Raw genomic sequence first — 12,904 nt, 5'->3', positions numbered from 1 at the left:
TGTAAATATGTTGATTTCAGACTTCTAGCTTCCAGAACTGTGACAGAATAAATTTCTGTTGTTTTAAGCCACCTAATTTGAGTTACTTTGTTGCAGCAGCCCTAGGAAATTAATGCAAACAAACATTTATGACTAAGATGCATTTGTGATGATAGATTGATTATATTTAAAAAGTCTAGATCAGTGACTCTCCAAACATCATCCACTGCCCATTCAAGGGTCTTTCTGATGGGCCATCGAATGACACAAGCACGCAAGTTATTTCATCAGTTATCATGGAAAAATTACCTGCAATTTTATAGGTTTTTATCTTTACATATGGCTAAGGTTTACCTATTAAGAACCTACCAAGTAAAATATTAGAGGTTACTAATGTTTAGAATTCATAAATTAAAATCAGCACTTTATTCAAGTTTACCAAGAGAGGTTATTCATCATTTCTATATTCAACATTGCAAAGTTTCTGCCCAAACACACCTGAAAATAATTAATATTCCCACTTTTGGGAGAAGAATGTTAATAGTGATAAACTTAAGTTTGTCAAAAACTTTATAGGACAGTATTTTGGGACATAAAATCATATGAATGAGATCATATTCTTCCCTTAAAAGTAAATAAACAATTCCTATTATTCCTCTCCAGTTCTTAAGTGTTGCTGGGTTACTTTATCTCTACCAAAAAAAAAAAGGGGGGGAAGATGGGTTTGGGGATGAGATGTATGTGGCATGGTAGGCCTTTTGTATCTTTGATGGTCTTTGGGCAAAAGTGTGAGAACCAACTGTCTGAATTTAATATTTAAGATTTTTAGTCACAAGTTTTTAAATCAGAAAACCAGTAAAAGCTATCAGAAGAGGTGATGACGACCATTTGATAAAGATCCAAATCTGCAAGAATTATATTGAAAGTAGAATGCAGACCCTCCCAAAAATCACTCACTTATGTTTCTCAAAATACTCAGTAGATTACAATGGAAAGAAAGAAATATCCAAACAAGATTTAAAAGTGGTGTATGTTTTAAATGCTTATATAACATGTTTGATGCATATTGACAAAATACAACATAATATAATCATAGCATTCAAAAAAATACTACATAATTTAAATTTTTATGGCTTTGAACATATAGATAGTATAGTCCAGTAATGGTACACATGCTTAAAATTGTTTGATGTTCTTCTGTTGTCAGTCATATTCTTGGGAGTGAACCTTGGGGTGAAAATTTGAGTGCAAATGATTTACTAAGGAAGGGCTTCCGGAGAAAGTGTCAGGGAATAAGGAAACAAATCCAAGAAGGGGAAGAGGCCATGCAGCAGGGTGCCCATCCCAGCCTGACTCACAGGGAGCTCTGCAGTATAATCAGGATGAGGCAAGGGAGCTGGGCTTTCTCCCACTCTCCATCAGTGGTGGTCGTGGGGAAGTGGAAGAGGAAACTCACAGGTTCCTCTGGCTCTTGGTGTCTCAGAGTGGCTCCCCTGGCCCGAGGCTGTCCTCAAAATAAACAGTCACTGAACAAGCAGTTAGGAGCAAAATTCACAGAAGCCAGCGGAGGGGCATACAGCTATGGTTCAAAGGACCCAAAGGGGCCTGGAGGAGCTGACAGTATCTCCTACAACATCGGTGTTTGCCGTCCTCTCATCTTGTCAACATGTCTCTAGAGATGATATTATATATTGACATTTGAGTCCCTTCATGAAAGTAAGGTCTCATGCAGCTCATCCAGTTGATGCCTCCTAGTTCTAGAATAATGGAACAAGGATGACCAAGATGATCCTACCACCATGTTCTGTGGATTTAGTATGTTCAGTGAAACTGCCAAGAGTTAATAGAGTATCAATCTTCAAAAATCTTTTGATGTATCTCAGTTTTGCCCACTAACTTTTTTAAAATTAAACTTTCTGAGAAAATTGTAGATTCACATACAGTTGCCAGAACTAATACAGAGAGATCTCCTATAAGCTATATTCAGTTTCTGCCAATGATAACATCTTGCAAAACTATAATACGTTATCATAACTAGGATATTCACATAGATACAGTAAAAATTCAAAACAATTCCACAAAAGAATCCCTCATGTTGCCCTTCAGTTATCCTTCATGCAAATAATTGTATGCACATCCCTTCTTCCTACTGACTTCCTCCTTACCTCCTAATCTGTTCCCCATTTTCATAATTTTATCATTTCAAGAATGTTATATAAATATAGCTCTATAGTATGTAATCTTTTGAGATTAGCTTTTTTTGCTATGCATAATTCTCTGGAGAGTCATCCAAGTTGTCTTATCAGCATCTCATTCCTTTTTATTGCTGAGTAGTAGTCCATAGTATAGATGTACCACAGTCTGTTTAACCATTCACCCACTGAAGGAACATTAGCATTGTTTCCAGTTGTAGGTTGTTAAAACAAAGCTATTATGAACATTCTCGTACAAGTTTTTGTGTGAACACAAGTTTTCATTTCTCTGTGATCAATATCCAGGAGTACAATTACTGGGTTGAGTGTTAGCTGCACATTTAGTTTTTAAGTAAACTAACAAATTGCTTTCCAGAGTGGTTGCACTAGTTTACATTTTCACCAGAAATGTATGTGCGATCCATCCCAGCCAGCGTTTAGTGTCATCACTATTTTTCATTTTACCCATTCTGATAGGTATACAGTAATATCTCCTCATGGTTTTAATTTGCATTACTCTGCTGGTTAATGATGTTGAACATGTATTCATGTGCTTATGTGCCATCTGTATATCTTCAGTAAAATATCTGTTCATGTTATTTTTCCCATTTTCTAATTAGACTTTTTTACCTTTGAGTTTTAAGAGTTTTTTAAAAATATATTCTAGATACCAGCCCTTTTTCGAATATGTGATCTGCAAATACTCTCTCCTAGTCTCTAGCTTGTCCTTCATCCTCTTAACAGTCTTTCACAGAGCAAAACTTTGTCACTTTGATGAAGTGCAATGTATGAGTTTTTTCTTTAATGAATCATGTCAAGTCTAAGAACTCTGCCTAGCCCTATATCCTGAAGAATGGCCTCTAAGTTTTTCTTTCATAAAAGTTTCATAGATTTACATTTTACATTTAAGGTCATAATCAGATTGAATTAATGTTTATATATAAATTGTGAAGTTTATTCTTTTGCATACAGATGTCCAATCGCTCCAACACCATTTGTTGAAAAGGCTGTCCTCTGTCCATTGAGTAGAATGCCCCTAGCCTCCGCCTCTTAGAATCACTAGGACTGGTTGGGTGCCTCCACTACAGGCCATAGCTCCTTAAAGGCAACCCTGCCACATAGCTCTCTCCTTCTGTTACTGCTCCCCTCTCCTCACACCTTCCCTGGCCGCAGGGAACTACATCCTCCCCTGTGGTTTCCCATTCTCTGCCCACATCTTTATTAAATTCTCCTCAAATTACCCAATTTAAGCAAGCCATCTGTTTCCTGTCAGGACCCTAACACATCCTACAAATGACAAATTTTCCAAATCCCAAACATCAGACATATTGTCACAAAGCAATAATCATTTATTTATTTTTTTTGAAAAGTCATTTACAGATATTTATAGGCAAATAGATTTCCACATTAAGACAGATGAAGATAAAAGTGTCATTAAAATAGCATGCAATCAAACATTTCTTTGTCATTTCATTTTGTTTTAACTGTGTCTGTGGTATTTCTGAGTGTAGTATTTGCTCATCCAAATACTACACCATTACAGTTCAAATACTGATTATCCACATGTACTGCTCACATCATTTATACACTCTGCATCTATTTGTATCAGGAACTTGTTCTTGCTTCTAACACTCTGCTCAAGCCAGACTGAGACCACAGCCCTCCTCTTTCTCTAACAAAGGTTATTAGATCACCCATAAGTTTCTATGATCTCTACCCCTCCTGATTTACTTTATGAAGACAGGTAACCAAGAACTACAGTGTATGCAAAACTGATGAAAAATACATTATTTCCTAGTTGTATAAAAGGAAACAGACCTAAGAAATTAATAGCAGAAGTAAAATAAAATCATAAACCTTTACATAAAAACATTAGAGTTCAGTGTGTTCAATTTCTGATAATTTCTAGCCAAAAAAAGTCTCCCATATTTTATTTAAAACTTAGCAAATACATCACAACTACAAATATTAAGTTGTATCTACATAGCCAAAGTGAAGTGGAGTTAAGGCAATTGTCCAGATAACTCAGGCTAAGAATAAAACCCGCTCTATAATAATAACCGTATCTCTATATGTAAAGGCAAGTAAAGGAATGAAGCAGTTTTCTGCTACTCAAAACAACTGAACCTACTTGTACTGTATTTACTTATGTTATTCCAAAGTTTCAATATTTTTGACTAAAAGGTGTGGGGTTTCTGCTATCTGAATGTTGATCTCAGTTGTGCCATTCATTCTGAGTACAGACACAGATTAAGGAAAACACTGAAGTTGTTACCTTAACTATACAGACTGGTTATCAACACTGACCCCTAATAAATGGCAAATTGGCTTTTTATAGACCCATATTATGTTAGGGCTGAAATGGACTTCTGAATTCATCTAGCCCAGCTCTCTCATATATACAAGGAAACTGGAGCCCAGACAGGTTCAGCAACTGGCTCTTGGTCACATTGACGACAACCATCCCAGAGCTTTTCCCTATATGACGCTTAATGACACCATCGGTTTACCAATGAGTCTACTTGTGACAAACCTTTCCAATAGTTTTGTTTACTATGTTTTCTCTCTTCTGCATTTTTGTCTGGTCATATCTAAAAAAGGTGCTATGGATACATTAGATGAGGGACTATTATTCAGTCATAGCCAATCAAGAGGCTATCTCCCCATACTTGAATAAATTCAGTATTTTAAATAGTAATGGAACCAATCTGGATACTGAATATGAAGAACATTGGTTTGTTTGCCATTGTTTAAATGTGTGTTCTCAAGAACTTTTTTGGTGGCAGAGAAGAGGAGAAGGGATAAATATTAAATCAGAAATGACCAATAGTTTCAGCCTCTTCAGCTTGTCATGTTCTGCATACAAATAGTCCAAACAGCAAAAACTGAGAAACACTTGGCCAAACAATTTAGGCCCCAATCCTTTAACTAGCAAATGGGACAGGCCAATGAAATAGATCAACGCTTTCGATGGCTTTTGATTTGATTCCACTGGCATAGACAATTCCACTGGCATAGACAAATTCAATGTCAAATTTATTTTAACACTGAAGTGAAAGTGTTACTAAATGGAAAATATAATAAAGTCAATATCCAACAAGCAAATTGCTTCTTATTTTTATAACAAAGAAAAACTTTTTTTGGCAAATGGTTCCATTGTTATAGAATATGAAGACACTTAGAACTAATCTCCCCAATATGAAAATGTCCCCAAATTATCAAGTTGAAAGGCACATACCACTGCCCAAGCAGTTCATTCAAGTTGTCTTTAGCATGTGAAATTTTAATTGTGCTTTTAGCTTGTTATCAATGCAATATGGCCTTAAAAAGTGACATCCGTGCTTACGTATAATTTATTTTCGAATGGACCAATCCTTGTCCCCTTTTCTGACTTTCACTTTCTGAAGATCAATTTTTGTTAGTTCTTTGTTTTATAAAGGACCTAATCCATGATGGTCTTGGAAAGATGCACTTTACAGTTTGTGTTTTATTTTATTTAGAAACCAAGTTTGAATTATCTTTTTGTCCTAACACAAAGCGGAGTTTCTTGAAATATCAGTGTGATGGTATTTCCATAATATCATTTATTTGAATGCAAAAGTCCTGGATTGTTATCTTTTCTTACTGGTTGTTTAAGGCTTACTTCACTTCCAGAAGAGATGATTGGTAAACTATTATCCATGTGGTATCTGATAAGGTGGCCAACATTATCGAATACATGATCCTTGGTCCTCACCTTGAAAAGTAAGCATGAAAGAGTTTAGGTTAAATGATAACAGTTCTCTTGAAAGATGTAAACAATTGGGGTGAGGGGTGGAGACAAACATATCCTTGAAGGAGATATTTTGCTGAATAAAAAAAGAAAAGGTGCTTTTTAACTCTGCCTTTAGAACATTTTTTTCATTCCCTATTGTCTTTTTAAAGTAACTGTCCTTCCCCGTTAGAAAAATGATAAACACTTGTCACCCAGTCCAAATTTGCAATCAATCTCTTTGCCATGTTAAGGTTTGATATATTCTATTATGTCACTATTCTTATAAATATTGAAACGTGTTATACACAAGCATGAAATTTAGGATTATAATTAAATCCCACCAAGCAGAGTGCTTCCATTAATATCCTGTCTGTGTAGAAGCAGGCCCTTCTGGAGAAGTCCTGCCTCTCCTTGGAGGCTCAGCACAAATCCTGTGCCCTCCAAAAAGGCTCTCAGACCTTTCTAATAGGTATTTGTGTCTCCTTCCTGCAGACTTCAGGGTAGTGAGTCATAAATATTTGTTACATAGAACATCTTATCTGCATGCCAGAGGAACTCAGGTGCCCTAGGCCTACCTTCTCTTGTGGACTTTCCTCTCTAGTGTTATTACATGCTCACCCTACACATGGGCAGAAGACATTACTCTCCACCGTGACTCTAATGGTCAGTAGCCTGGCCATGATATACTCCTGTTTGGAGGGTGGTTGGAAACTGTCCAGGAGAGGGAAGGCATGCAGCCAGGGAGCACCTTGTTATATAATTCTGCTACCTCTCCTTAAGGAATTCTTTAGGTTCTCTCCAGATATTGGTTTTCAGAATATTAAAAAAACACACACTTATTGGTATAATTGACCAAGTTTGAATATGAACTGTGAATTGCATAATGGTATTATATTAATGTTTTAATTTCTTGATTTTGATCATTGTACTATGTCAATGTAAGAGAATCTTCTTAGAAAATATAAACTAAAGGATTACAGGGATAAGAACATGATGTCTCCAACTTACTCTCAAATGGCTTCAAAACTGGTAGACATTTATTTATTCCATCTCATTCCCAACCCAAGTCAAATCAGCTGATTAGTCCTGTCAGTCTGTGTTCTTAATTTTAGCTCATTCTGCCCTCCTCTCTGTATTTCCCTTGCTTCCATTTCGGTTCAAACTTTTACTGTTTTTTACCTAGAATCCCCTAATTACTTTCTCTGTCCCTGGTCTTTCCCTTCTCTCTAATCGATCTTGCATATAAATGCCAAATTAATCTTCTTAGTGGCAGGATTATAAACTAACCACTCTGGCCAAATATGCCAGGAGGTGTTTTAGTTTTCTGGGGAGTAAGGTGGAAGAGAATTTTTAAGTATTTCACATTAAAAATGAGGTGAATTCATGTCAAATCTGGTTTTGTGGCTTCCTTGAAAAATCGAATCTGACTACATCAGCTCCCACTCAAAATGGCAGCAAGCGACTGGAGCTGAGTGGTGACTGCCCCCTTACACAAAACATGCACTTTCCAGTTCATCACAATCCACCATACCTTTTGCTCATTCCTTCACTTGCCCAGCTTTACACACTTACTGTACTGGCCAGGCCCTGCAAACATTCATGTTGTGTGGAACCCAATTATATAGGGCTGTGTGTGTGTGTGTGTGTGTGTGTGTGTGTGTAGTAACAAACCCATAACAGATCTATTCTTTGAACAAATCTTTAACTGTACACTAAATAGGTATCCCTCGTTTTAATGCACTTTATTTTATTGTGCTTTGCAGGTATTGCATTTTTTACAAGTTGGAGGTTTGTGGCAACCCTGCATCAAACAAGTCCATCGGCACCATTTTCCATCTGCATTTGCTCACTTTGTGTCTCTGTGTACATTTTGGTAATTCTCACCATTTTCCAAACTTTTTTATTATCATTATATCTGCTATGGTGATCTTTGATGTTACTATTGTAATATTTTGGGAGCAAAATGAACGACACTTAAGAGAACTTAATTAATAAATGTTGTTTGTGTTCTAACTGCTCCATTGACTGACCATTCCCCCGGGTATATGTCTTTTGGATAAATACCCAGAAGTGGGATATTTGGATCATATAGGAGTTATATTTTTAATATTTTGAGGAAACTACATACAATTTTCCATACCAGCTTTATATTCACACCAACAATGCACAAGTGTTCCAATTTCTGCCCAAGCACATTTGTTCTTTCCAGTTTTTTTGATAATGGCCAGCCTAACATGTACGAGATAAGATCTTACTTGATTTGCATTTCTCTGACAATATTGTTGTTGAGCATCTTACTTGATTTGCATTTCTCTGACAATATTGTTGTTGAGCATCTTTTCATATACCTGTTGGTCACTTATATATCTTCTTTAGAGAAATGTCTGTTCAAGTCGTCTGCCATTTTTTAATCAGGTTATTCGTTTCGATTTTGATATTGAGTTTTAGGAGTTCCTTATATATTTTGAAAATTAATCTCTTATCAGATATATAGTTTGCAAATATTTTCTCTCATTCTGTAGGCTCCCTTCTCACACTGTGAATTGTTTCCTTTGTTGTGCAGAAACTTTTTAGTTTGATGTAATCTCATTTGCCTATTTTTGTAATTGTTGTCTGTGTTTTGGGTGTCATATCCAAGAACTCATTGCTAAGAACAAAGTTATAAAATTTTTCCCTTATGTTTTCTCCTAGGAGTTTTATAGTTTCAAATCTTACATTTAAATCTTTAATCTATTTTGAGTAGAGTTTGCATATGTTATAAAGATAAGGGCCCAATTTCATTCTTTTGCATGTGGATATTCAGTTTTCCCTAGAACTCTTTGGAAGAGCCTATCTTCTCCCCATTGTGGATTCTTGACAACTTTGTCAAAGATCATTTGACCATAAATGCATAGATTTGTTTCTGGGCTCTCTTTACTATTCTATTGGTCTTTATGCCAGTACAATCCTGTTTTGGTAACTGTAGCTTTATAATATGGTTTGAAATCAGTAAGTGTGATGCCTCTCCAGCTTTGTCCTTTCTCAAGATTGTTGTGGCTATCTGGGGTCCTCTGTGGTTCCAGGTGAATTTTAGGATTGTTTTTCTACTTCTATAAAAAACAATGTTATTGAGACATTAATATAGACTGTGAATCTGTAGATTGTTTTAGGTAGTATAGGCATTTTAACAATATTAAATCTTCCAATCCATGAACATGGAACGTCTTTCCATTTACTTGCATCTTCTTTAATTTCTTTCAGCAATGTTTTGTGTACAAGTCTTTTGCTTTAAGTGTGCAACTCTTTTGCCTCCTTAGTTAAGTTCATTCTTAAGTATTTTATTCTTTTTATAATGCTATTGTAAATGGGATTGTTTTCTTAATTTCCTTTTCAGATTGTTCAGTGTTAGTGTATAGAAATGCAACTGATTTTCATATGTTGATTTTGTGTTCTGCCACTTTGTTGAAATTGTTCATTAGTTCTAATAGTTTTTTGTGGAATCTTTAGAGTTTTCTTCATATAAGATCTTGTCACTGAGATCATTTTACTCCTTCTTTTCCAATTTGGATGCCTTTTATTTCTTCTTCTTGTATAACTGTTCTGGATAGTACTCCTAATATTATGTCAAATAAAAGTAGTAAGAGTGACATCCTTCTCTTGTTCCTGATATTGGAGGAAAAGCTTTCAGTTTTTCACTGTTGAGTATGATATTAGTGTGGGCATTCTATATGTGGCCTTTACTATTCTTAGTTTGTTGAATTTTTTTTTTTAAATCATGAAAGGGTATTGAATTTTGCCAAATGATTTTTCTTCATCTATTGAGAAGATTGTATGATTTTTATCCTTCATTCTGCTAATGTGGGTATGTCACATTGATCTTCATATGTTGAATTATCCTTGCATTCCAGGGATAAATCCCACTTGTTTATGGCTTATAGATAACCCTTTTAATGCATTGTTAAATTTGGTTTGCTAGTATTTTGTTAGGGATTTTTACGTCTATGTTTATCAGGGATATTGGCCTATAGTTTTCTTTTTGTGTAGTGTTTTTTTTTTTTGTTTTTTTGTTTTTTGTTTTTTTTTGGTTTCGGTATCAGGGTAATGCTGGCCTCATAAAAGAAGTTTGGAAATATTTCATCCTCTTCAATTTTTTGGAAAAGTTTAAGAAGAATTGGCATTAATTCTTCTTTATATGTTTGGTAGAATTCACAAATAAGCCATCTAGTCCTGAGCTCTTCTTTATTGGAAAGTTTTTGGTTACTGATTCAATCTCCTTCCTAATAATCCATATGTTCAAATTTTCTATTTCTTTATGATTTAATCTTGGTAGATTGTATGTTTTTAGAAATGTATCCACTTCTCCTTGGTTATCCAATTTCTTAGTATATAATTATTTTTGGTAATCTCTTATAATCATTTAATTTCTATGGCATCAGTTGTTTATTTGTTTCTTTTTGCTTTTTTATCCCACATATGAGTTAAATCATACAGTTCTTATTCTTTTCCATCTGACTTATTTCACTTAGTATAATACTCTCAAGATCCATCCATATTGTCATAAATTGGCATCAATTGTAATGTTTCCTCTTTCAGTTCTGATTTTATTTATTTGAGTCTTCCTTCTGGTTTTCTTAGCTAACTTAGCTAAAGATTTGTCAGTTTTGTTTATCTTTTCAAAAAACCAACTAGTTTTGTGGATTTTTCCTAATTTTTTCTCCTCTTTCATTTATTTCTGCTCTAATCTGAATTATTTCCTTTCTTCTGCTAATTTTGGGCTTAGTTTGTTATTCTTTTTGTATTTCCTTGATGTGTAAAATTAGATTGTTTATTTGAGATCTTTCTTTTTTTTTCAATGGAGGCATTTATTGCTGTCAATTTACTTCATATTGCTTTTCCTGCATTCCATAGTTTTAGTATGCTGTGTTTTCATTTTCATTTGTCTTCAGATATTTTCAAATTTTCCTTTTCATTTCTTCTTTTACTCATTGGTTGTTCAAGTGTGTGTTGTTTAATTTCCACATATTTGTAAATATTGTATTTTCTTTCTGCCATTAATTTCTAATTTTACTCCATTATGATTGAAAAAGATACTTGGTAGGATTTCTAACTCAAATTTTTTAAGACTGGTTTGTGACCTAACATATAATCTATCCTAGGGTTTGTGACCTAACCTGTTAATGTTTTGAACGTGCTTGAGAAGAATGTATATTCTGCTGCTGTTGGTAGAATGTTCTGCAGATGTCCATTTAATCTACAGAGTTGTTCAAGCCCTCTGTTTCCTTATTGATCTTCTGTCAGGATGTTCTATCCATTATTGAAAATGGGATAATGAAATCCCCTGCTATTATTGTTTTGCTGTCTATTTTTCTCTTCAGTCATGTCCATGTTTGTGAAATATATCTGAGTGCTCTGATTTTAGGTGTATATATGTTCATAATTGTTATGTCTTTCTAATGAATTGATCCTTTTATTATTATATAATGTCATTGTCTCTTTTGACAATTTTGACTTAAAGTCTATTTTTTCTGATATATATAATGTCATTGTTATATAATGTCATTGTCACTTTTGACAATTTTTGACTTAAAGTCTATTTTTTCTTATATAAATATGACCACCCCTGCTCTTTTGGTTATCATTTGCATGGAATATCTTTATCCTTCTCTTCACTCTCAACCTATGTGTGTATTTAAATCTAAAGTATGCCTCTTATAGAAAGCATATAGTTGGATCTTCTTTTGTTTAATCCATTTAACTATTCTACATCTTTTGATTGGAGAGTTTAAACTATTTACAATTAAAGTAATTATTGGTAAGGAAGGACTTATTACTACCATATTGTTGTTTTTAGTGCAAGATCATTTCTGTCTATAGGCATCCTCTGTTACAGCAGTACATCTTTTATTGGCTTAATACCATTCTACTGCTCTGCCTGTTCCTATGGTTCCTTCCCTACACTCCAAATGTCCTCTCTTTTTAAGTTTGGCCCTCTTTCAAGGTTCGTCTTACATGTCAGACCCTGCAAGAAGCCTTTCAGTTTGACTCCTCCAGAGCACTCTTCTATCCTGAGAAACATCACAATGCTTTGGTTGAATCATTCTTATGTCATTTTTCTTTGTAATTATCTAAGCATCAATGAATTTATAGGCACCCTGAGAACAAGGCCTATGTATATGATTCTGAGCAACAGTCACCTGTGGATCCCTGTACTTCTACATAGGCATTCACTTAATTCATTGCACCGAACAGAAAAGGGCAGAAAGAAGCTGTTTTCTATTTGATCCTACAGGGTGGATCCCACTCAAACTCCTCCACTAACCTCAATATAGCACTTTCTGCTCCAGCTGGACGGTTCAAGAAAAAGTAAACCCTTAGCCTTGAACACTCTTCAATATAAGGCTTTGGATCTATCATTCAGAGTAACCTTAATCACAACATCCTATAAATACTATAATGAGAAGTCAGTAATACCTTGCCTTCAGGATCCACCAGAAGAAGATGTTTTGCCTGGCCTCCCTGTAGTCCACTCAATACATATTGGCCAGGAGATGTTGCACTTTCTCGAACCAAAAAGTCCCCATCCTTAACTAGGAGGCTCTCTGCTGCCTTCCTGCTAAGCTTGCCATGGTAGCATTCTTCATTCCGCAGCTGCTGCTTAATGTGTGGCAAAGAATGTGAGCTGGCAGGCTGGGCCATGGCACCTGGCTGAACAGTTTCTGGTGCTTCTGAAGTCAAAATACAAAAGAGAGACATCACCAAGTTGTCTCCTCATCCATCCATGCATTCATTCATTCACTTAGCAAATATAACTTGAGGCCCTATTGTGTGCCAGAGACTATTTAAATAATGCTATTTTAGGAACAAACGGAGTTTTTGTTTTTAGAACTTCCAACAAGCTCTAATTTAATGGTTGGTCAAAACATTGTCTTTGGCTTCTGTTACCAGGAAAGATTTACGCAGGTGCAGGAGTTTTCCTTTCAGATGAGAAATGGAACTGACC

At 35.1% G+C, this 12,904-nt stretch overlaps 1 protein-coding gene across 1 annotated transcript in view; it reads right to left on the bottom strand.

Moving 5' to 3' along the window:
• Nucleotides 1-3,499: 3,499 nt before the first annotated feature.
• Nucleotides 3,500-12,904, bottom strand: part of SHC4 (SHC adaptor protein 4) — a 108,246-nt gene continuing 98,841 nt past the window's right edge. The window contains exons 11-12 of the mRNA XM_039888189.1: nt 12,376-12,629; nt 3,500-5,907 (exon numbers count right to left, since the gene is read on the bottom strand). Of these exons, the coding sequence (XP_039744123.1) occupies nt 5,752-5,907; nt 12,376-12,629 (410 nt within the window). The 3' untranslated portion in view covers nt 3,500-5,751. The remainder of the gene's footprint in view (nt 5,908-12,375; nt 12,630-12,904) is intronic.

Source organism: Pteropus medius, unplaced genomic scaffold (genome assembly GCF_902729225.1).
Source record: "Pteropus medius unplaced genomic scaffold, Ma_sr-lr_union100, whole genome shotgun sequence".
NCBI classification, from domain to species: Eukaryota; Metazoa; Chordata; class Mammalia; order Chiroptera; family Pteropodidae; genus Pteropus; species Pteropus medius.
Note: the sequence above shows the minus strand (reverse complement) of the source record. Positions and strands in the feature narration are given on the sequence as shown.